Source organism: Xenopus tropicalis, chromosome 7 (genome assembly GCF_000004195.4).
Source record: "Xenopus tropicalis strain Nigerian chromosome 7, UCB_Xtro_10.0, whole genome shotgun sequence".
Taxonomy (NCBI): domain Eukaryota; kingdom Metazoa; phylum Chordata; class Amphibia; order Anura; family Pipidae; genus Xenopus; species Xenopus tropicalis.
Window position 1 is genome coordinate 25,063,740 of NC_030683.2, and position 27,435 is coordinate 25,091,174.

General features: G+C 41.2%; 1 protein-coding gene across 2 annotated transcripts in view; it reads left to right on the forward strand.

Moving 5' to 3' along the window:
- Positions 1-27,435, forward strand: part of uros (uroporphyrinogen III synthase) — a 71,862-nt gene that overhangs the window by 452 nt on the left and 43,975 nt on the right. The window contains exons 1-6 of one of the 2 annotated variants that reach the window (NM_001113852.1): positions 1-75; positions 3,002-3,078; positions 5,488-5,571; positions 6,976-7,072; positions 12,821-12,895; positions 20,907-20,981. In NM_001113852.1, the coding sequence (NP_001107324.1) occupies positions 3,016-3,078; positions 5,488-5,571; positions 6,976-7,072; positions 12,821-12,895; positions 20,907-20,981 (394 nt within the window). In that variant the 5' untranslated portion in view covers positions 1-75; positions 3,002-3,015. The remainder of the gene's footprint in view (positions 76-3,001; positions 3,079-5,487; positions 5,572-6,975; positions 7,073-12,820; positions 12,896-20,906; positions 20,982-27,435) is intronic. The other variant, XM_012958524.3, reaches the window with a different exon arrangement.

A 27,435-nucleotide genomic window follows, 5' to 3' on the forward strand; every position in this document is an offset into this window, starting at 1 on the left:
AACATGTCTGACAGCGGGTGAGTGAGGAGAGGGCTCATGGAAGCTGAGTGTGAGTGAGCCCTGAATTCCTGACAGGTGGGTAGAAGTGAAGAGACAGGGTTGCCATGCTGGGAGATGTGGTATGGAGAGCAGCATCCTATCCAAAAAGCAGCACACAAGCCCCTGAGCCGCTCCTGACAGGCTGTTTAGTGTAGTATATATGTTCTGGAGTAGTAACTCATAGCAACCAAGCAGAATATTGCCATGATTTGCCTTACTGCAGTTGGCCAGTATATTTGACTGGTTGCTATGGGCAGCCCTGGCAGAGAGCAGGTAGTGTTGCTGCCTTAAGGTGGCCATACACAGGTTGATTGGAGCTGCCTATATTAATCCCTTAAGGTGGCCACACATGTGGCGATCTGCAATCTTTCATGCGACCATCGGTCAGATCGCCACTAACCTTCAGGGCTGAAACGGCAGATAAGGAGGTAGAAACAATAGGATTTCTACCTCCTTCTGCCGATTCAGCCCTGACGGCAGATTTTGCTCAGGCGCCTTCTTTGGCACCCGATCAAAATCTTTTGACCTGGCCGATCGGCGACCGATATCAGCAGCCTCCTGCGTTATTGGTCACCTTGCCGACTTGCCATACACGCACCGAATATTGTACGAAACGAGGTTTCGTACGATATTATCGGTGCGTGTATGGCCAGCTTTAGACCGATTTGGCAGCTTATCGGCCTGTGTAGGGTACAAACGACAGGCCTGCCCAACCAACATCTGGCCTGAAATCGGCCAGCTATCAATCAGGCAGGTTAAAAAATGTAGTCGGATCAACGAGCCGATGCGGTCCCCGAACTGACTGCGCCTATTACCAGCATTCTAATTCGATCATTTGGCCCCAGGGCCAAACAACCGAATTAGCCTAAATTCATCCGGTATCACCCACCTGTAGGTGGATCTTAACGCGTTTAGCCACCTTTAGCGGTGCTAAGTTTATTTACAGCCAGAGGGTGTGGGTGTTGGAAAAACAGGAGCTTAATGTTTTCTGCACATTTCTACATCACCCCCTCCCCACATAAATGCATCCATAGTTGCAAATTTTTTCTTTAGTATGCAGCCTGTGTCTAGCAGCACAGTATACAGGAGGGGTATCACTTGAGGGGGATGGGGCAACGCTTGGAATGCCCTTACCCGGCACATCAGTCTGTGGAGGAGCATGATATGCCACCCTCCTGGCTATTCTTTTTGTTTTGAATGTCAGCTGAATGTTGGTACTATTAGTTTCTCCAAGAAAAGCTGCATGACAAATAGCATATTATTATTATTATTAACATTTATTTATAAAGTGCCAGCATATTCCACAGCAATGTACATAAAGTGGGTTTCATTCATTGGACATATAGGGGCCCATTCATTAAACCACAATTTTTTTTTCGAAAAAATCATATTTTTTCTAATTTTAAGAACTTTCTGTAATGACCACGATAATATTGTTAATATTACGCGACTTTTTTGCGTTTTGCTTTAATTTGCTAGAAAAAGTTGTATTTTTCGCAAAGACCACGAGCATTTCAGAATTCATTCAAGCTTTGGTATCATGACTTTCTTTTGGCCATTGAGTCCTATAGAAGGCTTCCAAAATCATCAATTTCGGGACTTTCACATCACAACCACAATGTTTTCATACGACCAAGAAAAGAATTTTTGCACAATTTTTGCACATCAGATATTATAGTGGTTGCCAAATTTTTTCCAATCGTGCTTTTAATTGGCAAAAATTTGTGGTTTAATGAATGGGCCCCCTAGAGTAACATAAAAAGCAACCAATAACCAATACAAAAGGTGAAGAGGGCCTTCCCAAGAATATTATTTACAGGGTTTCTACCTGTTCGCTTTTGACCCAAACAGTTCGGCTTTTCTAAGGCCTGTTCGGGTCTCAGCTGTCTGTTCGGTTTTCAGAGTTGTGAAATCCAAACAATAATCTGGCCAATAAATAAAAAACAAATATTAAGATACTCACCTCACAATGGCTCAGTTATCATCAAGTACAGTTCATTTCTTATTATTAAAGAAACAAAAAAAACAAATCAATCAATTAGCATTTTTCCAAACTTAGGGCTCTGGCACACGGGGAGATAAGTCGCCCGCGACAAAACTCCCTGTTCGTGGGCGACTAATCTCCCCGAGTTGCCATCACCTGCCATCCCACTGGCGGAAATGTAAGTCGCCGGTGGGATGGCACATGCAGCGGCGCGATTTAGGGAAATCGCCGAAAAAGCCTCGCGAGGCAACTTCGGCGATTTCCCGAAATCGCGCCGCCACGTGTGCCATCCCGCGGGCGACTAATCTCCCCGTGTGCCAGAACCCTTAGCATTGCTGTATTTCAAAGCTTTCTGGATAACTGATTACTGTATAATAGATCCAATACAGTTAAGTAAAGGATTGGACTTACTCATCAGGCAGAATATAGATATAGATAGGGCTGCCACCCACGTGGTTTTGAACCAGACAGTTTTTGAGAGGGCTGTCCAGTTCAAAACTTTCTCTCTCTGAGAAAACAGTGATGCAATAACCCTGCTTCGGCATCAAAATCTCACTGACATCATTGTGCCACTTCTGATGTCACCATGCCTATGTCCAATAACTCTGCCTCACCAGAACCACCCTGGTAACTCTAGGTCACTCCACCTAGACCAATATCTCCAAGCAAGTCTGCTCCAGTGAGTATCAAGCTAATACAGCTCACTGAGACGTCGGCAGACAGGCACAAGCTAGGAAAGGCCTGTTAGCTTCTACCCAATTTATCTTGTTTTTAGTACTTCCAATGAGAGTTCCTTTAAAACCAGAAATGAAGAGTAATCTGTAGGCAGCAGCATTTTCCCTTATCAGGGAGTATCCGCTCTCCTGTGAACAGTCTATCTCTGCTTACTCATCATATCACTGGTAGTTGGCTGGCTTCTTGTTACCATCATTAAGTACAGAAACTGTCTTTCTGAAGTTCGGGTTCAATTCTCTCTAGGGTCCATCTCTACAATGAAGGTTTTATTACTGAAAGACCCCAAAACTAAGGATTTGGCTTCAGATCCATATGTTAAGGTATGTAAATACTCATCTCTTCTTCTTGCTGTTTTTTGTGTTATGCCATGATAGGTCATTTCAAATATATATATAATATATAATATAGTTACAGTATACCCTCTGCCAACTGCTTCAGGGGAAACAACCCTAAAAGTTCTCAGTGTTTATAGGTGATCTTTAGATTGTCATTTTAGCTGCTGGCAAAGATTGCCCCTGGCAAAATGCAAAGCTTCTTTCGTGGTCTCCTTATATTTTTTACACAAATTCATGATATCCCTGCCCTAAAGTACCCCTTCACTGTGTTCAGTTACATCTTAGGTAGCCCACATTCATAAAAGAGCTACTCCATTCCCTTTAATAATTTAGTTGCCCTTTGCTGCACCATTTTTAAAATGTCATTTTGTGGAGAGAAAAAGTGTGTTTTCAATAGAGTTGAAGATGTGCACTCTGTTTCCACCTCATTATACCTGGTTTAATACAGGACAATATTTTACTGACTACTTCATACTGGCATTGCTTGCTCCACCCAGCTATATTAATTGCAAGGATTTATCTTAGGGGCTGATTTATCAATAATCATGTCCAACTGTGACTGCGTGAGCAAAATCATGAACTTGCTCAAACTGAATGGAATTTTCCCCCATCATATTTTAGGATTTATTTTAAAAGATTGAAAAAAATTAAACCCATCCAGAAGCCATAGCAATGAGAAGTGTGTGTTCAGCATTCAAGCAGGCTAATAATTACTGTTTTTTTCTGCAGTTTTGTGAAATTTGCAATTTATTAACCTGCTTCAAAATGCAGTGGAAAATTAATATGCACAAAATGACAGGAAAAGTCCCTATTTTTTCCCCACTGTTGTGAAATTGACATTGTGCCAGTAACGCCAAGAAATCAAAGTGATTTTAAAAATCAAGTATCATTTCTAGAAAGCCTTATACTTTGATATGAAAATACCTGTAGTTTTTGCTGGTTTATTGGAATTAGCGGGCCATAAACATACCCAAAATCCCATGAAACTTTGTATAGGTACATGTATAGTCAGCATTAGGGCAGTTCATAAATATATGTGATCTAAAGTTCAATTTAAGGCAATAAACCAAGTGGGGCTTTGTTTAGACAACAGATATAATATGGCTGATCAGAGCTGATAGCAAATACGCTGCAATAAAAGGTTGGGCCTCCACTTCAAAAAAAGATTTTCATATGTCCATGACAGGAATAATTAACGCATCAGATCAAAGTAATCAGACCTTGTACAATATTTAACCAATTAGCTCTTCTGTTAATTTTTGTTACTGAGTCTCCAAGGCGACAAGCAGAATTTTAAACCAACAAAAACAGTACAGGTATGGGAACCCTTATCCAAAAACCCGTTATCCAAAAAGTTCCGAATTACGGAAGGGCCATCTGCCATAGACTCCATTATAAGCAAATAATTCTAATTTTTAAAAATGATTTCCTTTTTCTCTGTAATAATAAAACAGAGCATTGTACTTGATCCCAACTAAGATATAATTACCCCTTATTGGGGACAGAACAGCCCTATTGGGTTTATTTAATGGTTAAATGATTCCCTTTTCTCTGTAATAATAAAACAGTACCTGTACTTGATCCCAACTAAGATATAATTACCCCTTATTGGGGGCAGAACAGCCCTATTGGGTTTATTTAATGGTTAAATGATTCCCTTTTCTCTGTAATAATAAAACAGAGCATTGTACTTGATCCCAACTAAGATATAATTACCCCTTATTGGGGGCAGAACAGCCCTATTGGGTTTATTTCATGGTTAAATGATTCCCTTTTCTCTGTAATAATAAAACAGTACCTGTACTTGATCCCAACTAAGATATAATTACCCCTTATTGGGGCAGAACAGCCCTATTGGGTTTATTTAATGGTTAAATGATTCCCTTTTCTCTGTAATAATAAAACAGAGCATTGTACTTGATCCCAACTTAGGTATAATTAATCCTTATTGGAGTCAAAATAAGCCTATTAGGTTTATTTCAAATTTAAATGATTTTTAGCAGACAAGTTATAGAGATCCAAATTACAGAAAGATCCCTTATCCGGAAAACCCCAGGTCCAGAGCATTCTGGTTAACAGGTTCGATATCTGTACCAGAATTGTATACTTTACTGAATCTCATCAGCCACCCTGCAAGTACCTCATCTTGTATGGGATTTTGTAAGCCCAGCACATAAAATACTCCTTGCAGCAGGTGATTTGTTTGTATTTGACTATACAGTTACTATATCATTTGTTTACAAAAATACCGTTTCTTGCTGTATGCACAATAATTATAATAAATAATTCGGAATCTGCCAAATTTTGACACAGTTTATAATCAACATGCATAATACAACTGTGTTTCTGTGACACTGCACAAGTAAAGAGTATCAGTATCTTTATCTCCTGTAGGAATTGTCATCGTATGGATTACAGGCAACATTAATTCCCGTGTTATCCTTCAAATTTGTGTCCCTGGATCATTTCTTTGACAAGGTATGAAATAGTCTTATTAAGTTTTACACCTTGGAATATATGTATTAAAGGGAAAGAGCTCCACACAACACAGAAATCCCTAATATACCTTTCACTGGAATCTGTTTGATTTCAAAAGTATGAATAAGTATGAAGTATAAATAAAAAGTACAGGTATGGGATCCCTTATCTGGAAACCCGTTATCCAGAAAGTTCCTTTAACTTTAGTTATGGAGATCCAAATTACGGAAAGATCCCTTATCCGGAAAACCCCAGGTCCCGAGCATTCTGGATAATAGGTCCCATACCTGTATGAATTTTTATATGCTGAAATCCAGCTGCAAAACAGTTTTTCTCTTTCTGCATCATTTGAAATCCTGGAAAATGAGGAGGGACTAAAACACTGATGTTACAAGTTGTAACAACTTCTCCACAACTTACAGACACAGCTTACATAACCCACAATGCATTGCTCTGTGATGTCCCTTATTGACATCACGTGTGCAGGGAATTGTGGGATTGGGAGGATGCAGGCTGAAGGCAGGCTGAGGACAGTTGACTACTGTTACATTTTATATGAGTCTCAAAGTAGTCAGACAGATCAGCTTAGGGAACTGTTCCAAATCATATTATTACACTAAAAATCACGAAAAGGCTGCATATTGTAATTGATGTATGTTGCAAAGTTGCTTGAAATTATGTTTACTTTTCAAAAAGCGTAAGTTGTGTTTGGGTTGAGTTGCCCTTTAAGAAAATCTGCTAAATGTATGATCATTGGTCTGTGTGGGGTCCCCATGCAACAGATTCTAGGCCAACAATTGCCATGTGATTAGGACTTTAGTACTATCTAGTACAGTACAAAACAGAAACACATACCGTATATACTCGAGTATAAGCCGATCCGAATATAAGCCGAGGTACCTAATTTTACCTAAGAAAACTGGAAAAGCGTATTGACTCGAGTATAAGCCTAGGGTTTTGTGTGCAACGGATGCCAGACACTTACATGTTCAAATCCATATACTCGAGTATAAGGCAAGTCCTAGTTAATGAACGCACAAAGGAATTTAGAAAATTGGTATATGACACATTACATAAGAAAGTTGATCTGTGGCAAGTTTATCCATTTGCCAAATTGGTGAGATTTTAGTGGCTGTCAGTGGGGATTTCGCGCAACGGATGCCAGACACTTACTTTCAAATCCATATGCTTGAGTATAAGCCACATTTTTGGTGCTGAAAAACTCGGCTTATACTCGAGTATATACGGTATATGGGTAGATCCACTAGAAGTAGGCACCAAATGGCAAGCAGCTTTAACTCTATTTTCTTTCTTTTTTTCTCTCTCTCTCTCTCTCTCTTTCTTTCTTTTCTTTTTCTCTCTTCTTTCTTTCTTTCTTTTTTTCATTTTTTTTTATTTCAAAAGCTTTCCCACCCAGAGAGTTATGCTGGTCTCATATTTACCAGCCCAAGAGCAGTAGAAGCCGTGAAATTATGTTTGCAAACACCCGATCATAAAGAAGGTGAGTGCGGAGAAACAATGATGAAACATACTCATGCCCATTTTTTTGTTGAAACAGTGTATTAGCAGGTTATTAATCAACAATGTAGAAATGTTGATGGTTTTCATTAGATTTGGGGTATTTTTATTTGACCCAGTTTCATCTACACTATTAGGTTGTTGCATTTGTGATTCTAGAGGTACATGCTCATTCATTTTTGAATCTCCTGTCACATTTAGTAAAGGTTAAGTTGGCCATTAAAGGGCACCTATCACCCCTATATTTTTTCCCCCACCAGAGGTGTGGGCTAAGAGCTGCACTCCAGATAGTGGAAATGAAAAAAACTGCCCCTGCCAGCGCTGGGCTACTGACACCGGTGTGGGCAGCCATGTTGGGCCACACGCATGCTTATAATGAGCGAGTGCTGGTAGCACAGCGCTGGTGGGGGGAATTTATTTTTAGAAAAAAACTATTATTCTTCCAACGCACCTCTGGTGGGGGGACAATATAGGGGTGAAATGTGCCCTTTAATTACATTTAGATCTTTTCCTGTTTATTACCTTTAAAGGGGTAGTTCACCTTTAGGATAACTTTTAGAATGGTCAATTCTTAGCAACTTTCCAGATGATTTGCCTTTTTCTCTGACTCTTTTCAAACTTTCAAATGGGGGTAACTGATCCCAGCAGCCCATAAGCTAAAGCTCTTTGAGTCTTCAGTTTTATTGTTATTGTCATTTTTTATTACTTATCTTTTTATTCAAACCTTCTATTCATAGTTTAGTCTCTAATTCAAACAACTGTGTAGTTGCTAAGGTAAATTGGACCCTAGAAGCCAGATAGCTGCTGAAATGCCAAACTGGAGAGCAGCTGTACAAAAAGCTAAATATTTAAAAAAACACAAATAATAAATGAAATACCATGAAATGAAAACCAGTTGCAAATTGTCTCAGAATATTACTCTCTACATTATACGTAACGTTAATTTAAAGGTGAACTACCCCTTTAATGCGTATTAGTCTAATAGAAGTCATTAAAGGTATGTGTATGATTCTTTCCCTGTTTTTCCCAAGTTTATATAAGAAGTTGGCGTTTCAGCTTTCCTAAGCTGCCACTGTGTCCCTACAGTTAGTTTTTTTACTAACTACTGCAAGTTATAAAATAATAGCAAACATCTGAGTGGTATCTATGGGCAAACTTGTGGGTGCAGAATACAAAAGAACACTGGACTTTATAGGGGGTCATTACTTTGACTCAAGTGCTAGAGTTTGTAGTAAAGAGATCTGCAACATGGCGGTTTGTACCCATTTTTTGCACTTTTCATCCTGGCCAGCTCTCAGTAAATAACCCCTATATCTACTCAGTGGCAAGTTTAAAGGGTTAAAGTACAGGGTACTCTTGGGGTTAATAGCCTTGCTCACTGCACCTTGTACCTAACTTCCATGCAGAAGGAATGACACTAGTTGCTACAGTGACAAGGCACAAGTACACAGAGGCATAAACAGCCCCCCCTTCCGCCACCCCGATAAATAGTGACTGTCTATGGCATATTACAGCAGGCCCTCTTGCATTTCCCAGAATCAACAGATTGCCAGACCGAGCCTGAATAAGCCCAGTATATTTCCCTTTTAATTTAGTTAGCAGTAGGTGCTTGATTTGCATCCCTTTAAAGCTCACAGGTAATATCCATGCTGTTAATGGTGATCACATTTATCGGCGTCAGTCCTCGCTGCGAGTAGCTCTTGCCTGCAAAGCGCAGACAGGGTTTCCAGTGGAACGTCCAGAGCTGCTTTGTGTTCCCTTCATGCTCTGACATTTCCAATAAGCCTGTGATGTCAAACTCTCATTAAATAAAGATAACGACATTTTGTTTTCAATTACAGCGCCCCACTCAAGAAATTATTGTAAATTAACCTCCTTAGAAAATTAATACAGCATTCTCACGAACATTTTTAATTAGGCCTTTGATTTTAAGCTGAAAAAATTCACACTCCATGAAATCTTTAATCATTACTAATATGTTGTAGTTGGTTATTAGTTCTCTTGTACAAAATTACCTTCTGGCGGGTTGTTTTTTTTTTTCTCCCCCCCAACATGAATGAAATCATTAACTCCAGACACAAGGAGCACGCCAAACCGAATAATTAAATTAATGAAAGTGTCTGAAAAATGGGAAAATAGCAGGCACGAGCCACGTATTTTTAATGGGAATGTTGAAAGTCTTAAGAGCAGAAGTAGAAACGGCACCCTTTTGTGGTGATTTATGTAGCAGCTAGGCTCGGTGGGGGCTGCCTGAGTGCCAGACAGTCTCCCATGGGGGTGAGGTAATGGTTGGCCCCAGTTTGGGACTCAAAGCTTTGCCAACTCTTTCATAGTTCTTCAGCAGGCCTCCCTTTTTTATGGCCGTTTAAGTATGTCACAAATCCTGCCACTGGTTATCATGTGGGCCTTAGACGTACCGTTCTGACACAGATGTCTGGATAACAGTCCTTAAATTGTATAACATATTAGTTTTGTTCAAGGGTGTCCAGTCATCAGGCCTTCATCACCCCCTGGAGGTCATCACTTTGTTAGGGCTATTAGAACAGACTAGTTGAGCTGCTATTGGAAGACCATACGTGTGAAAATATTGGTGGACTTTTGACCAAATCAGCTGCCGGTTCTCAGCTAACAGGTCTGTTCAGGCCCCCCATGTAATCCAACTATTTGACCTAATGGTTCATTTATGGTTCTTTTGAATGCTACACGTTCCTAAGCTGATTGCCACTCAGCTATAGAACCTGAGTATTATAAAGTGGCCCAGTCCATATTGGATGATTTGGCAAGCCTGCATTGTCATTGTTATTCAGATCAGTAAAAGACTAAACTGTGAAGTTCATAGTTCATTTAACTTTCCAATCTGCGTTGCTACAGCATTTTAAATAGGCTAATTTTAAATGCCAGTTTCATGTAATAGTGCTGAGTTCAGCCTAAAAATGCAGATGCTTCCATGGTGATATGTAAAAAAAAAAAAGGCACAGGCACAAAGTTTTCCTAGGTGCAGTAACCCATAGCAACCAATCAGCAGGTAGCATTTACTGTCACCATGGGTTGCTATAGGTTGCTACACCTGGGCAAAGGTTTTATTTCATATGTGGGTGTGAAAGAACTAAATCATAATTAGGGTGAGAATTGCCCTTAACCCTCATAAATACAGTATTTTAATGGGGATGGCCAGGAATGAGGTGGCACGTAGGCGTCCCACTCACCCCTACCTTTCCCTTAACTTGTGTGTCATTCAGAAGGGCAAGTAAGGGAGCAGCAGGAGGTGCATGGATCCCTGTTTATAGTGCCTTCCCTATGGCAAGCAGTAAGGACAGGGCTCAGCTGTGCCTCCCTCTTGATACTGAGCTGTGCCCCTTGCACTAAGTTTGTAATCCAGAATAATGAGCAGAGCACAGCTTTCCCTGTGGTGCAAGGGCTTTTTAAATCAGCACTTAGGGGTGTGCTCTTGTGCCCCCCAGTCTAACTTACACCCCAAGCTAAAGTAAATCAGCCCGCTTTTGACGTCCATCAGGACCAACTGAGGCAGCAAACTTTAAACTCTGTTTTTATTGGTGATAAAAATTGATGCTTGCAAACTATTAAATATATTAATAATGTTTTTTCCCTCCTTTCAATGCCATAAAATCCACTTTACTGCACACTGCAAAAAAACATTACACAACTCCATTAATAGATAAGATTTTTCTTTTCACAACTTGGCATTAAGGCAGCAATGTTGAATTTTAGCACCACTTCTTTACACATACATAAATATGCCCAGAAATACCCACAGGACTCATACAGCCAAACCTGTAACTGTCACAGCTAATTACATTACCATTTGGAGGAGATATCTGGGTATGGGATTGCTTGGCATTGTTTGTGTTTAGTGAATATTGTACCCCCCCTATTGTAAAAGAATAGGAATATACCGAGGAGTTGCATGACAACATGAAGATACAAGTTTCAGTGGATCATATGACAAATTACACCATTATGCACCAGTTATAACAGTTGACATCACCAAGCACTGTTTATAAGGGTATCATCTACAGGATATGCATGATAATACACAAGAGCCATGCCATGTGTAAGGGAAAAAATGCAGGCACCGAGCTCCCGCCCCCCCTTCAGCCTTCAGCTCTCTGACAGCAGCCCCCCCAGTTTCCAGCTCTCTAAAAGCACCCCCCCAGGCCCCCCTAAAACCCTCTGGACCCGGCACAGTTATCCCCTCTCCTTCACCCTCATGGTGGCCCTGTAGTAATCACTTCCCTGAGATCATACAGTAGGATTTTTTTTTCAAAACAAGGGATCTCCCCAAATCCCAGTCTGAGCCCCTCTGTCTTTATTCTGTGTGTATTTCACTTCCCATGAAGTCTCTTATGTTCTGGCGCTTCCCACTGATTGGCAGCTCTGTTCCTGTTTGCCCCTCCTGCTTCTAAACCATCTACCAATATGTCTGTCAATATACACATTTATAAAGCAGAAAACCTACATGGATGCCTCCTGCTTCGGTACATTTATGCATATTGGCCACCATTTCACCGCATCATTATGTGTGAGTTAAATGTGGCAAATATCAACATTTTAAGCAATGTTAGAAATGTTAGAAATGCCACTAAGTTTAGGAAAGCTTTGTAGTTTGGTGCAGAAAGACATCTTTAGCTATTTTAGATTCATCAGAATGTGTCCTTCCCAAAAATATGACATTTTCTGGGGGTCTTTGTACAGTTAGAGCGTCTTACCACCAGGCCTGGACTGGGATTCAAAATAGGGCCTGGCCTTTTGCATATAGAGAGGCCCAAACTGCACCCCACCAGCCCACTAAATAGTAACTGTATACGGCGGAGGGCCCCAACTTTTTTTTTTTCACTATGAGCCACAATTAAATGTAAATGGGGAGTTGGGGAGCCACACAAGCATGAAAAATATACCCTGGGGCCCCTACTGTAAATGAGCTGCAGTTCTGGGAACAGAGGGTGAGAGCTCTGATGCCTGCAGGTCCTTAACCTACACATTCTTCCTTACTGCTCATTTGTGGCTGAAGTTTTAGTCCCGGTAAAGCTGCACAGGGATTGGGTGGGTGAAGTTTGAACTTCCCATCTAATCCCCATGCAGCTTCACTGGGGCTTAACATCAGTGACCAACAAGCATAGGGGCAGCTGTGTTGGGTGCTGTGTGCACCCAAGTTCCCGCCCCCTCCTGCGAGACAGCCGGGCCCCCGTAAGATCCAAACACCCACTGGGCCAGGGACAGTTGTCCCCCCTGTGCCCCCCAATGGTGGCCCTTATATATATACTGTATATATATATATATAGAATACTCTAAAGGAAAATTCTACATGTCTGCATTGTTTGCTATGCAAGAAGTCTGCCGTTGAGCACTTGCCGCGTTCCACTAGCATCTGTTCTCACTCCCAGCAGCTGCCTACCCCAAACCTCTGAGACCACTCATTACATTAGCGTTATAAAATAATTTCCCAGTAGGGGGAGACTAATAGGTAGAACAGTGTCAGTTCTCTAGAACATGCACTGAATTCCACACCCTGCATCTGGCATAGGCTCAGGTACATTCAGAACTACATCTCTCACCATCTTCCTCTTTGCTCAGGCAGTGTTGTATGCTGAGAACTAGGAGGTATTGCAGGGCAATTGGTGTGTCAATGATGACTTATCCCTGTACTGTGTGTTGCTTTGCTAAGGAATGATGGTCATATTAATATGTTGAATTTTCACCCTTTGTTCATTAGCTTGGAATGACCGGCTCTGTGCCAAGTGGAATTCTAAACCCGTTTATGTGGTTGGCAAAGCTACAGCCTCTTTGGGTAAGTAAGTCTGAGGAGCTTGCAAGATACCTGTCACATATAGCAGTTTTGTATATAGAGTGTAAACTACTTTTTTGGTTTAAGAGATCATATAAGCAAGGTTTTAGAGAAGTGCACCCTTGTCCGGAAATTGTCATCAGGGGCCTACACCAAAAAGAAAGCAGGCTGACTGTGACGCTAGATTTGTATTGTTATTATGTTTTTATTGTGAATCTTTCTGTTCAGGACCTCTCCTACATGTCCAGTGGGAGCCTGGCAGCCATATAGCAGTTTGCATTCCAAAAAAAAAGTTCCATAATTTAATAACCATGAAAAATAAGATAGTTTCTATCTTGTTTACCCTGATCCCCTGAGAAATGTGAAATGAAGGTTCTGTTGCATATAATACAACATGTTCCCAGGCATCAGAGGTACATGGTAAGTTATCTATCACTGATGAGTTCATTATGCCTGGGCACCCCAATGCTATAATGCTTTTTTTTTTTATTCATCCACATTATTATTATTTATTTACATGTGTAGGACTGTCAAGTTACACAGAGATTTACAGAGATTGTTCAACATTTCATCAGTAACTGTCTGTCAGTAACTAACAGACCTTACAGTCTAAGGTCCCTGTCACAGTACACACACACAATAGGGCAGTGCTTGCCTTATCTTATTCGATCACCCCACAGCATGCCAACCTTTGTCCAGGGCCCCCTAAGCTCATAACAGAGTTAAGGTCCCCATACACGGGCTGATTCTAGCTGCCGATATCAGCCCCTTAGACCGATTCAGTGTATGGGGAGCTTTACAGATACAGGAATAAATTGCTGTATCAATCATTCTGCCATATCCCCAGGAACCTCTAGGACAAAAAATAAAGTGACCTCCAAGCTGGACTTTCTGATGTATCTAGGAGAGCTAATGGCATTATCCCCTAACTGGCCTTCTGTCTGAGCCCCCTTAAGTTGATCTGCACCCACTTTGAGGAGAAAACCTTTCGCATACTCTTCAGGAGAGTTTTCACAAGTTTTTCTCCTCAAATTTAATCTAATTTTTAATCTAGTATTTAAAGATGCTAGATATAAAGAACACCTGAGCTATCCCATACTAAAACTGGGCATACGATGGCAGACCACCAGTTGAGCAAGACTTGGTCATCCAGATGGCGTACCAAAAGGGCCTTATCCAACCTTTTAGTGCCCAGCTACTGTTTGCGGGGCCTGTGCAAACCAGTAGGGGAGGCTCTTATCCAAGTGTTGCAATGCAAGCTGGGTATACAGTACAGAGGCAGGCAAGCAAGTCTTTTTCTGATTTGGTCAAGCAGGTGTTAAATAAAAAGATGATCCAACCATTCAGAGTTTTGGGTTCTTGCTAAGCACTTCTGGACAAGATGGGTCATTTACATAGACCCTGAGCATAAGTGCACAAACATACACCATAAACCATACTAAGTCTCATTCAAAAAGCACTACAGTCTGGGGTCTGGCTGCGCTGTGTACCTCATGCCAGATAAAAGATATTGGGCAGGCCATAGGTACTGTCACTACTGTGGTGCTGAATGGCAAACAAGTTAGGGGATAGGAGGTTACATCTAGGTGTTCTCGTATGGCCCTTATGAATACAGCACTGCTAAACACTGCTAATGGCGCAAACACAGTTCTCTGCTCTGCATTTTAGAGTGTAGAAACTGGCGCCAACTCTGCTCCATGGAGGGCTGGACACAAATTCCAAAAAACAGGTTATTGTGCCCATTTTTGCTCTTTGCTTCCTGTTGTAGTAAATGACCCCTCATATCTGATGGAACCCCTATTAGATATTAGTCATGTCTATTTAACTCCTACCAACAATCATCAGCTAGCTAGTGACAGGATCAGAGAAAATTATACCTGTGTGACATCCCATTCCCTGGATAAGTACAATGAGAGGGGGTGGGAACTGTGTTTCTGCTATACAGAGCTGTAATAATAATAATAGTGTATGTATATATATATTTTTTAATTTTTTTTTAAAAACAGTAAACTATACCCTGTGTTAAAATATATCCATTCAGGGTATAATTAGCATTTTCTATTCCTTCCATCAATTATGGATCTCTTGCACTGTGCTTCTCACAAGCTCTTTGTGATTTTGTTAGATGAGCAATAAATCACACGGTGACAGATGGAATCAGTGTATTGCATATATCAGCCACTCAGAGGGGATAACCATCTCTCATATGAATTTTATTTTCCTAGTACAAGCACATGGCAGCAGCGACACAAAGCAATTTACACCCCCAGCTAATAATATTACTGTATTTCCTGCTCTGAGGACCATCTGACAGTTCAGCTTTAATGTCCGTATTGATTTCTCCTTTTTCATGGAAACCACTGGCATTATAATAGGGCCCCCTTCCACGTTCCCTATTCCGTCCTTGAGCTGAATAAACACTGGCTGCATGCAGCATATGGCAGGGCGAATGTGTTTTGTAAGTGCTAGTAACTCTTCTTCCGCCAAGGCTGCCTGCACTCGTTTTTAAAGAGATACAATAAAGCTGTCACCTTGGCGTTATACTTCAGTAACATTATATTATATAACCTACAGTGTCAGAAATCTGTCGGAGAGAGAGAGTCATGCTTTCCAATTCCCGGAGCAAATGCCAGGCTGTACGCCAGCGCTGATACTGCAGTGCAGTACTGGAACCAGCCACTCACTGCTGCTGGGAACTCCAAGGACTCCTGCATTCTCTGACATTATAAGATTTGGTGGCATTATGCCGGGCAACTAGGGCAGGGTGCCAGCTTGCAGCAGGTCACTTGCTAAAATAACACTTTCTACTTTCTATGTTGTCGCTTTGCAGCTAGTATGAGGCTTTTGTCACAAACCTATTGTTGGACGTAATATTAACGGGTTAGGGTAAAGACACAGAGCTACTTGTCATGGTTACAGAAATAGACAATGCTGATAAATTACTGATAATTGTCTCTACGTGTGTTTTAGCAAAGGCAATTCTCAGTATTGTCTATGGCAGGGCATTTTCTGGTGTTTAGTAGCCACGACAAGTAGCTGCTACTAAGTAGCTCCGTGTGTCTTCACCCTTAAAGAAATAAAGGGGGTAAGTGACCTGTGCATGGAAAGGTGGGCCCGAGGCACAGTATTCAGTCTGGAGTCCTGTACATCATGCTAGAGTTTCAGCGGCTTCCATGAACATTATTGTGCCTCACTATACACACAAGGGGGCACATTTACTAACCCACGAATCGTCCGACGGCGTCCGAATGCGTTTTTTTCGTAATGATCAGTACTTTCGGAAATTGTCGCGACTTTTTCGTAGCCATTACGATTGCTTCGCAAAATGTTGCGACTTTTTCGTAGCATTACGACTCAGCTTTCGCGCCGAGTACGAAAGTTTCGGATTCATTCAAGCTTCAGTATGGAGACTTTTCTTGGGCCAGGTTGGAGCTGCAGAGTGCCATTGAGTCCTATGGGAGGCATCCAAAATCATGCTAAGTCTGAAAGTTTCGCCCACCGCTTACGAGCGCTCAATACGGAAAAGTCTCGACAAGATACGAGCGAATCGTAATGGCCACGAAAAAGTCGCCACTTTTCGCGCAAGTCGTAATGGTTACGATAAAGTCGCGACAATTTTCGAAAAGTCGTAACGGCGACGAAAAAGCCGCAAAAAATACGAAAAAGTCGCAAAATGTTCATTTTCCAGTCGGAATTTTTCCAATTCGGATTCGTGCGTTAGTAAATCAGCCCCGAGGGGTCATTTACGACCGAGCCACAAATACACTCATTACACTTCTGTATAGTCGCATCAGGCGTTATTGTGTCCTTTTTGACCTAAATGTGGCGTTAATTCAATTGTTCCCACTGCAAATTCATTAATAGGCACAGTGAACTTGCAGCATTCACATTCAAAATTAATTTTTACCGCAAGCTTTCCTCTTCTGACTCTTTCTGGCTTTCAAATGGGGGTCACTGACCCCGGCAGCTAAAAACTACTGCTTTGTGAGACTACAGTTTTGTCATTTTTACTTTTTGTTACTTAGCGTTCTATTTAGGCCTCTCCTATTTATATTCCTTTCTCTCTTTCAATCCACTGCCTGGTTAAATTTGGCCCTAGCAACCAGGTAGCTGCTGAAATTCTGAAGTGGAGAGGTGCTACATAAACACCTAAACAATTCAGACTACGCAAATAATAAAAAATTAAGACCAACTGTAAATTGTTTTAGAATAGCACTCTCTACATCATAATAAAAGTTAATTCAAAGACAAACAACCCATTTAACTGCGCCTGCACAGGAATTAAACGGTAAATGCTACATTATGAGTAAAAAAACATGACGATTTGCATCCAAAAACTGCACTTTGCATACAGTACTTATGTAAGTGAATGGGCCCTACTAGGAAAATGTTAAAGCTATGGAACAATGTGTTGTTTCTTTATGTCCCCACTGCATTGAACTGCTACTGGGCAGAACCCTGAAAGATCAAGGGACCCCTAGGCAGTTGCCCTTTCCTGGTGCCTTCTGTAGACAGTCCTGGGCTGACACATCCCCAAAGACATTTTATAATGAGAATTTTACAGCCCATTAATTGTTAGATTTATAACTTTTCAAATTTCAGACAGGTTCTGTATATCCAGCCAGGGCTTGTGTCCTGGGCTTTGCCATCAGTTCTGTTAATTAACCCAATAAGCTGTCTCTCCATGGCTTTGTAATGTGTCTTGTCTAAAATGTACATCCATCCCAGCCTCTGGATGGAAATCATTAGAGCCTCGTTGCTTGAATAAATGCAAATTAGCTATAGTGCAGTTATCCCTAGCAACCAATCAGCAATTAGCTTTAATCTGTCTAGTGCAGTCAGGGAAATGACAGCTAAATGGCAGTTGGTTGGGATGCCATAAAGCAGACTGCCGTTGATGTTAATAGTGAGCTTTAGTCAGATTTATGGTTATTATAAGGCATTAGAGGGAACATAGTACTTACCTATGTTTTTTTTTTGGTATCTTTTTACAGGTTAGAGGGAGAATATATCTTATTCACTAGGATTTGTCATTCCTCAAATTGGCCCCCATATGCTTCCTCCATCAGAGCTGCAGGTTTTAATGTTTCTCAGAAGCACTTTCTATTAATAAAGAATAGATGGATGAAAAAACTCTACATGTAAATGGAATTTATATATCACATTAGAGCAGTACTGCCTTCGTTTGCTAGGGGAATGCTACATTTTTCTTCTCATGATTTCCCACAACGGTATCCAGCCTCCTTACCTGGAAGTGAGTGTTCCGACAGAAAACAAATTCCCCTGTCTAGCTGCAAAACTGACAGCTTTAGTTATAGTACATGTATGGGACCTGTTATCCAGAATGCTAGGACGTGGGTTTTCTGAATAAAGGGTCTTTCTGTAATTTGGCTTTCCATACCTTAAGTTTGAAAAAAAAAATAAAATAAATGTAAACATTAACTAAACCAAAGGATTGTTTTGCCTCCAGTAAGGATTAATGATATCATAGTCCGTATCAAGTCTAAGCTACTGTTTTATTCAGAGAAAAAGCAGATTGTTTTTAAAAACGTTAATTAGTTTCTTAAAATGGAGTCTGTGGGAGATCGCACTTAATTTGGAACTTTCTGAATAACAAATTTCCAGATAACGGATCTCATACCTGTATTGGGCTAATGCACCATGGAGATATTAGTCGCCCACGATAAATCTCTACTACCACAAGCAACTTATCTCACAGAAATGCCAAAGGGAATCACTGAAGGAATGGTGTATGTCCTGGGTTTTTTTTCGAAGTTGCACAGAGTTCCCGAAGTTGGGCAACTTTGTAAAATAGAAACGACACATATGACTTTCCACCATCGATTCACTTTGCTGCTGGTGGATAGGCATTTTGGGAGATTAGTCGCCCACAGTACCAAAAGATTTATCACGGCCGACTAATCTGTCTGCTGGGCATCAGCCTAATACAGGGGGTCTCCGTCATCACATAGGGGCTGTATTAATTGCCTTTGTCAAGTGAAACCAACACATTGCCTGCAGTGTGTGGTGTTATTATTCACTCTAGCATGTGTTAATGGTATGGTAATTAGTGCCATCTAAATATTGAAATAGAACCAGACAGCAATCTCCTGTGTGACTGATAAATGGGCCTATGCTCAGAATCACACAGTACCTGCGTGGCCTGATGGTGTTATGGCTCTCATGTGAGATATGAGAATAGTTACTTGCAGCTGAGGTTTGGGGGAACTATATCATTTCTGTATATATTTTGTCTTATCTGTGGATGGCACATTGTCTGCAATGGCTTTTTGCCTCCCAAATAATTAATTGTGCTTCTTGTGCAAGTCTGGTTTGGTCATAAAGCCTTACTTAGTGTGCACCTATTCTGTGTATAACACTTACCTTGTCCTTTGCCTGGATAGTGTGTATCTGTGATTACTCATAAAGTACTGTATATATCACTCACATTGCCCTCTGTCTTGGCAGAATATATATAAACAGTATTCCTACTGTGCCTATAACACACACCTTGCCTGTTTGTATATAGTATGGAAACTCTTATTTGGAAACCTGTTATGCAGAAAGCTCTGAATTACAGGTTCATCCTCCATGGAGTAAATTTTCAGCAATTTTTTCAAATTTGGGAAGGCCATCTCACATAGACTCCATGCTAAACAAATAATTCAAAATTTTACAAATGATTTCCTTTTTCTCTGTAATAATTAGACAGTACCTTGTACTTGATCCTAAAAAGATATAATTAATCCTTTGTTGAGGAAAAACAATTATATAGAGATTAATTAATGTTTAAATTATTTTTAAAGGTATGGAGATCAAAAATAATGGAAAAATCCTTTATCTGGAAAACCCCAGATCCCAAGCATTCTGCATAATAGGTCCCATACCTGAACTTCATCCTAACTAAGCTGAATTAATCCATATTGGTGGCAAAAAAAAATTATTTTTGGGTTTATTTAATGTTTAAATGATTTTTAGCTGACCTAAGGTATGATAATCCAAATTGCAGAAGGATCCCATACCCGGGAAACCACAGGGTCCCAATCTTTTTGGTTAATAGGACCCTCCCCAGTATTTATACGCAGTGGTGTTATGTCTGCCCCCTGGGCCTCTATTACGTCCCAGCACTCCAGTGGTAGAAGTAAAAGGCAGGGGGGTCCATAAGGGGGATCACAGGTGAAAGAATTGGAGTCAAAGGTGGCAGGAAGGTGGATCGCAAGAAGCCGCTGGGGGGAGTTGGGGTGGCCCATGAGGAGGCAAGGGATCGATTGCAGGCCTGGTCTGGAATTCAAAATATCCCCTGACATTTCAATTGCACACAGAAGGCCAAACAGTTCCCCACCAGGCCACTCTATGGCATCTTACAGTAGCCCCTCTGGCATTTGCCAGAATCCACAGATTGCCAGTCTGGGCCTGATCAAAGGGCCCCCTGTGCAACCAGGCTTTCCTACAGCTCAGGGTGGTGGTCTGTTTCCCCTAGTTATTCCACTGTTATTACTATATCTGTGATTACTTACTGTTTATGTACCACTCACCTTGCCCTTTGTGCTGAGAAGGTGTGTTTGTATATGTCACATATCTTGCCTGCTGTTTATGCAGTTTATAAACGAGGCTACTAGAGGTCTGTTTATAATTCACTCTATAGAATAAGTAGTAAAGTAAGAGAGTTGTACCAAAGGCACCATCCCACCAGAGCTACACAGATCTACAGAATGGATCCAGAAAACCTTTAATAAACAGGATTAAAAAGAAACAAAGTCTTGGAATCTACCATCCTCAAATGAATTGATAGTATGGGCTATTATATATAGTAGGCTTTTGAAGTTGCTCTTAGTTTCCTTTATCCTTCTCATAATTGGGGCTAATAACACATTTGCTGTTGGGTACAAATGGAAAAAGGAGACTTAAAGTTTAGAAACCTTGTAATATAACTATGAGTTACAGAGAAAATCTGATTTAAAACATTTTTTGCCAGTGTGGGCAAACGTTTAATGCTTTTATATGTGTTTTCCAGTTGAAGAGATTGGCCTTTCGTCAGAAGGAGAAGGGTCAGGAAATGCAGAAAAGCTTGCGGAATGTATCTGCTCAAGTAAGTCTACTTACATGTACTTTACCAATGTAGGTCCTATAAGCAGACTGAGCAATGTGTCTCCATTTCATTTCCCAGCATTCCAGGCAGTATATTTTTCATTTGTCTTGTTTTTGCCTCCAGTGGTGCCAGGCTGTGCCCTCAAATGATATGACCTGCTGGTTAAGGGTCAACCTGGTGTGGGGTTTTGATTTAAAATAGACCATGGACAGTTCCAAACAGCCCCCCCCCCCCAGCCCAATAAATAGTGACTGCCCATGGCATCCTACAGCAGCCCCTTTGGCATTTGCCAGAATCTACAGATTGCCAGTCTTTACAACCATGACTACTCTATTCTCTCAAAAGCAGAGGTAGATACACCTTTATAGATACAAGATATGTTATAAAGATATAAAGAATGTTTACTGGCACTTTTAACATTGGCTGCGGTTTTTTTTTTTATCTTTTTCTGATCTCTTATTTGCCTTTCTAGTCTTACTCTCTGGGCACAGTTATTAGTGGGGCTTGCGAAGATAAGCGTCACTACTGTTATCTCACAGGCTTATTTTTCTTCTTATTATTATTATTCTTCCGTAAACTAGTCCTGCACCGTTTGTCGTAGACCCATGAGTGAGGTGTCAAATTGTGCGGCCTATTCGGGAATGGGGTGCTATGACTTTTCTAAGGGGCGGCCCAAAAATCCCATTGACTTAACATTGAGGTCAACTTTGACGGATTGTAGCGCAAAGAGGGATTTTTTTAGAAATGTGAAATTTACCACATTTGAAGAGGTTTGCAACCTGTGTCAGAAGATACCCCGCACAAGGGTATAAGTTTTACCCCCCGGGGCAAGAGAGGTCCCCAAATTTGCCCCATTGACTTATAATGGGGATTTTGGCAAATAACTAGTTTGTCGTAGACCCATGAATGAGGTGTCAAACCATGCGGCTTATTGGGGAATGGGGTGCTATGACTTTTCTGAGGGGTGGGCGGTTATTTGCCCCAGCAGGGGGCAATTATCTGCCCATAGACTTAACATTGAGACCAACTTTGACTAAGTCCTGCACCGTTTGTTGTAGACCCATGAATGAGGTGTCAAACTGTGTGGCTTATTCGGGAATGGGGTGCTATGACTTTTCTGAGGGGTGGGCGGTTAATTGCCCCAGCAGGGGGCAATTAACCATCGTTTGTCATAGACCCATGAATGAGGTGTCAAACCGTGCGGCTTATTCGGGAATGGGGTGCTATGACTTTTCTGAGGGGTGGGCAGTTATTTGCCCCAGCAGGGGGCAATTAACTGCCCATAGAGTACCGCACCGTTTGTCGTAGACCCATGAATGAGGTGTCAAACTATGTGGCTTATTCGGGAATGGGGTGCTATGACTTTTCTGAGGGGTGGGCGGTTAATTTCCTAATTGGCTGAAGAGTTCCTGATAATGCATAGAAGTAGGGTGAATCTCCTGTACCATATACCAGCAGGGGATAACAGATAGCGCTCACAGGATATCGCCTGTATTACATACCAGCTGGGCACTATTATACGGCTCAGGGAATATCTCCATTACTCTCCTATCAGCTCCCCAGTGTAGATTCTGTTCTATGATTATTTCCACATATCCTAATCAAATTCCCAAAAATAACCCTAAAAGGCACTTGCTGATTTTGGCGGCCTTTGTAATCCCCCCCATTGTGCCTGTGCTGCAGCTCAGCTCACCTATCTATTGGCTTCTTATTGCCAGTGATAAGAAACGTATTTTTTTCCCATGACAGTTGCTTTCAGCTGCCATAGACAGCATGATTCCACTCACCGTGACAGGGGCAAGCAGGCATGCTTATGGTGGACAATTTGATAGCTGGTACAGGTATGGGATCCATAATCTGGAAACCCATTATCCAGAAAGTTCCAAATTACGGAGAGGCCATCTCCCATAGACTCCATTATAAGCAAATAATTCTAATTTTTTAAAATAATTTCCTTTTTCTCTGTAATAATAAAACAGTGAGTTTGTACTTGATCCCAACTAAGATACCATTAATCCATAGGCGGAGGGTGACTTTTTTGTTTGGGGAGGCTAAATATGGGCCGTACACAGACTGACCTACAGCTAATGTGACACTTAGTGGATTCGCTGCTGGTGTAAAAAATTAACCTCCCAACTACCTCTTGCCGTTCCCACTGACTCCCAGGGATACTGTGCAAAAGTGCGGGTGGGGGTGCTTTTTTTAACCCTAAAATGCTTAGGATGTAAAAAGCATTCATACGTGCACTTCTGTTAGGGGTTCTCTATACATTTGTGTTTGTGTTCAGTTAGCTTCAAGGGGTAGTTAACCTTTAAATTAACTTTTAATATGATGTAGACATTGATATTCTGAGACAAGTTGCAATAGGTCCTCTTTTAATTTTTTAATGGTTTTTCGGTTATTTAGCCTATTGTTCAGCAGCTCTCCATTTGGTATTTCAGCAGCTATCTGGTTGCTAGGGTCTTATTTACCAGGTAGTGGTTTAAACAAGAAATGGGAATATGAATAGTTAAGGGGCCTGCAAGGAAAAATAAAACTGTAGCTTCACAGAGCAATACTTTTTGGTCAGTAACCCTCATTTGAAAGCTGGAAAGAGGCAGAAGCGAAAGGCAAATTATTCAAAAACTATAAAAAATTAACTAGGAAGACCAATTGCAAAGTTGCTAGGAATAGGCCATTCTATAACATACTATAGATGTATATATATATATATATATATATATATATATATATATATATAGAGTATATATGCTGAGGACTTCCCATACCAGTCAGTTGAACTGAAGAAGCTGCTCGGATGAGTAGTGAAACGTCTTCAATGATAACCAAACAAGTCCAGTTGCTTTAAATGTATTTATACTAGATATAACATACTACAAGTTAACTTAAAAGTGAACCTCCCCTTTAGATGTGTTTAAGTTAGCTTTATAGAGAGAGAGGCAGCCGGTACTGTGCTCTGATTGGACAATCCACAAGAAGAAAGATCCAATCAGAGCACAGCTGATTTCTGCAGAACCCGGAGAAGTTTTGCAGGACAGTGCAGAAACGGAGCCAGGTTTTAAGGTGCCAAAGCAGGTTTGGGGAGGCTTAGCCCAGAATGTGTACTTTCCAAAAATATAGGGTTTTCTGGGGGTCTGTGTATAGTTAGGGGGGGTTACTGCACATAATACGCTGTCAGGGGGCTCTGTGTGCAAAAGCTGAGTTGGCAGGCGAGAAATCCTTATGCGCTATTTTCATTTTGGGGTCAGTACATACCGCAGACTTGGGTATATCTATGCATATTGGGCATCAAACTGTTCAGTAGGCCTCTGGTGTTCCTATTTGGGGTGACTTGCCTTTGTACGCAAGAAATTGTGTTAGATAAATGCGGCAAATTGCAACATTTTTAGGCAATTTTCTGAAATGTCATAAAAACCAATAAGTTTAGGAAAGCTTTGCAGATTGGTACTTTGGTGTAGAAAGGACTCTTTACCCTTGTTGGATTTGTCAGAATGTGTACTTTCCAAAAATATATGGTTTTGTGGGGGTCTCTGTATAGTTAGGGGAAGTTTCGGCACATAATACACTGACAGGGGGCTCTGTGTGCAAAAGCTGAGCTGGCAGGCTAGAAATCCTTATGCGCTATTTTCATTTTGGGGTCAGTACATACCGCAGACTTGGGTATATCTATGCATATTGGGCATCAAACTGTTCAGTAGACCATAGGTGTTCCTATTTGGGGTGATTTGCCTTTATCTGATCTTTATCAAGAAATTGTGAGAGATAAATGCGGCAAATTTCAACATTTTTATGCGATTTTCTAAATGTCATATAAATCTGCAAACTTAGGAAAGCTTTACAGCTTGGTACTTTGGAGCAAAAAGAAATGTTTACCCATTATAGATTCGGGGGGATGTGTACTTTCCAAAAATATATGGCTTTCTGGGGTGAGTGTACTTTTTTTGTAGCATTATCCCACATAAAGGATGTAAATGTGTTGATTTTGCAGGAGCTGAAATGATACATCATATGGGGGTATGTTCCCATTGGGGCCCCTACATGCCACATACTTAGGTAAACCTATACATATTGGGCATCAAACTGTTCAGTGGACCCCTGGTGTTCATATTTAGGGTGTTTTATTTGGTTACTTTATGACCTGTAGGAGATAAGATACTATAAACTGGAAGCTTTGAAGCAATTTTTAAAAAAAATCACAAATTTTGATAAAAACCAATAACTTTAGGAAAGCATTGAGACTTGATAGTTTGGAGTAGACAGACAGTTGTGCCACAATCTGTTCTTTCCAAAAATGTACAATTTTCTGGGATAAACTTTCTGTTAGTGGAAATTTTGTCCTTGAAATCTAAAGTATGCAGCTTTCTGGAGCAGTGCTTTGGAAATTTGGTAATGTACTGCTGGGAGTTTTTGACCTATACAAGTGACAAATCTCCATAAAACTATATATATTTGGTATTGGCACGTTCAGGAGACATGGGACTTTCCAAATCAGTTGTATATTCGTGCATAAAATAATTTTTGTTTCTAGTATGTGTGTTTATATTATGGAAAATTAGATTTTTTTTTGCATTTTTAGACATTTAGAAGCCTATATCTTGTTACAGAATTGGAATTACACAAAAATTCTACCATATTTTGAAAGCTTAGGTTGTCCTGAAAAAAACTATATATTGTTTTCCTGGGTAAACTAAAAGTCCCCCTGAGGAAAGGCCCCTAAAGTGAAACAGTGCAAAATGTTCAAAAACCGTCTGGCAATACAAGTTCCGCTTTGACCAAAACAGCTGGCAGGAAAAGGGTTAAAATAATTTCCTTTTTCTCTGTATCAATAAAACAGTGAGTTTGTACTTGATCCCCACTAAGATACCATTAATCCATACTGGAGGCAAAATAATCCCATTGGGTTTCATTAATGTTTAAATTAAGGTATGGAGATCCAAATTACAGAAAGAAACTCCAGGTCCCGAGCATTCTGGGTAACAGGTCCCATACCTGTATCATAAATCGTGAGCTGCCCTTGAAAGTGCAAAACAGAGGATTTGGGGGAAATGTAGCCATTGAAAAAGTCATAACGACAACCGCTTTAGCCCATTTCTGGGCCAAGCGGTCACCGGGACATAGGGAGGTTAAGTGACTTCTGTCCAGGGGTCACAAGGGCGTAACCAGTGGTGAGGCATATTTCTAGCTATGGGGGGATTAGAACTACTGGCTGGCTGGCTGGCTGGCATGCTTAAGGCGGGTGCCTTGACCACTTAGCCACGCTTGCTCCTCCCGCTTGTAGGATGTTTTTTTCGTCCGCTTGTCATCGTCATATTGGCAGTTGGCCTATCCTAACCGACTGAATGAAATGAATGATTTTAGCGCAGAGAGGGAATTTTTTAGAAATGTGAAATTTACCACATTTGAAGAGGTTTGCAACCTGTGTCAGAAGATACCCCGCACAAGGGTATAAGTTTTACCCCCGGGGCAAGAGAGGTCCCCAAATTTGCCCCATTGACTTATAATGGGGATTTTGGCGAATAACTAGTTTGTCGTACACCCATGAATGAGGTGTCAAACCGTGCGGCTTATTCGGGAATGGGGTGCTATGACTTTTCTGAGGGGTGGGCGGTTATTTGCCCCAGCAGGGGGCAATTATCTGCCCATAGACTTAACATTGAGACCAACTTTGACTAAGTCCCGCACCGTTTGTCGTAGACCCATGAATGAGGTGTCAAACTGTGCGGCTTATTCGGGAATGAGGTGCTATGACTTTTCTAGGGGGTGGGCGGTTAATTGCCCCAGCAGGGGGCAATTAACCATCGTTTGTCGTAGACCCATGAATGAGGTGTCAAACCGTGCAGCTTATTCGGGAATCGAGTGCTATGACTTTTCTGAGGGGTGGGAGATTAATTGCCCCAGCAGGGGGCAATTAACCACCTTTTGTCGTAGACCCATGAATGAGGTGTCAAACCGTGCGACTTATTCAGGAATGGGGTGCTATGACTTTTCTGAGGGGTGGGCAGATAATTGCCCCAGCAGGGGGCAATTAACCACCGTTTGTCGTAGACCCATGAATGAGGTGTCAAACAGTGCGGCTTATTCGGGAATGGGGTGCTATGACTTTTCTGAGGGGTGGGCAGTTAATTGCCCCAGCAGGGGGCAATTAACCACCGTTTGTCGTAGACCCATGAATGAGGTGTTAAACCGTGCGGCTTATTCGGGAATTAGGTGCTATGACTTTTCTGAGGGGTGGGCGGTTAATTGCCCCAGCATGGGGCAATTAACCTCCGTTTGTCGTAGACCCATGAATGAGGTGTTAAACCGTGCGGCTTATTCGGGAATGGGGTGCTATGACTTTTCTGAGGGGTGGGCGGTTCATTGCCCCAGCAGGGGGCAATTAACCACCGTTTGTCGTAGAACCATAAATGAGGTGTCAAACCGTGCGGCTTATTCGGGAATGGGGTGCTATGAATTT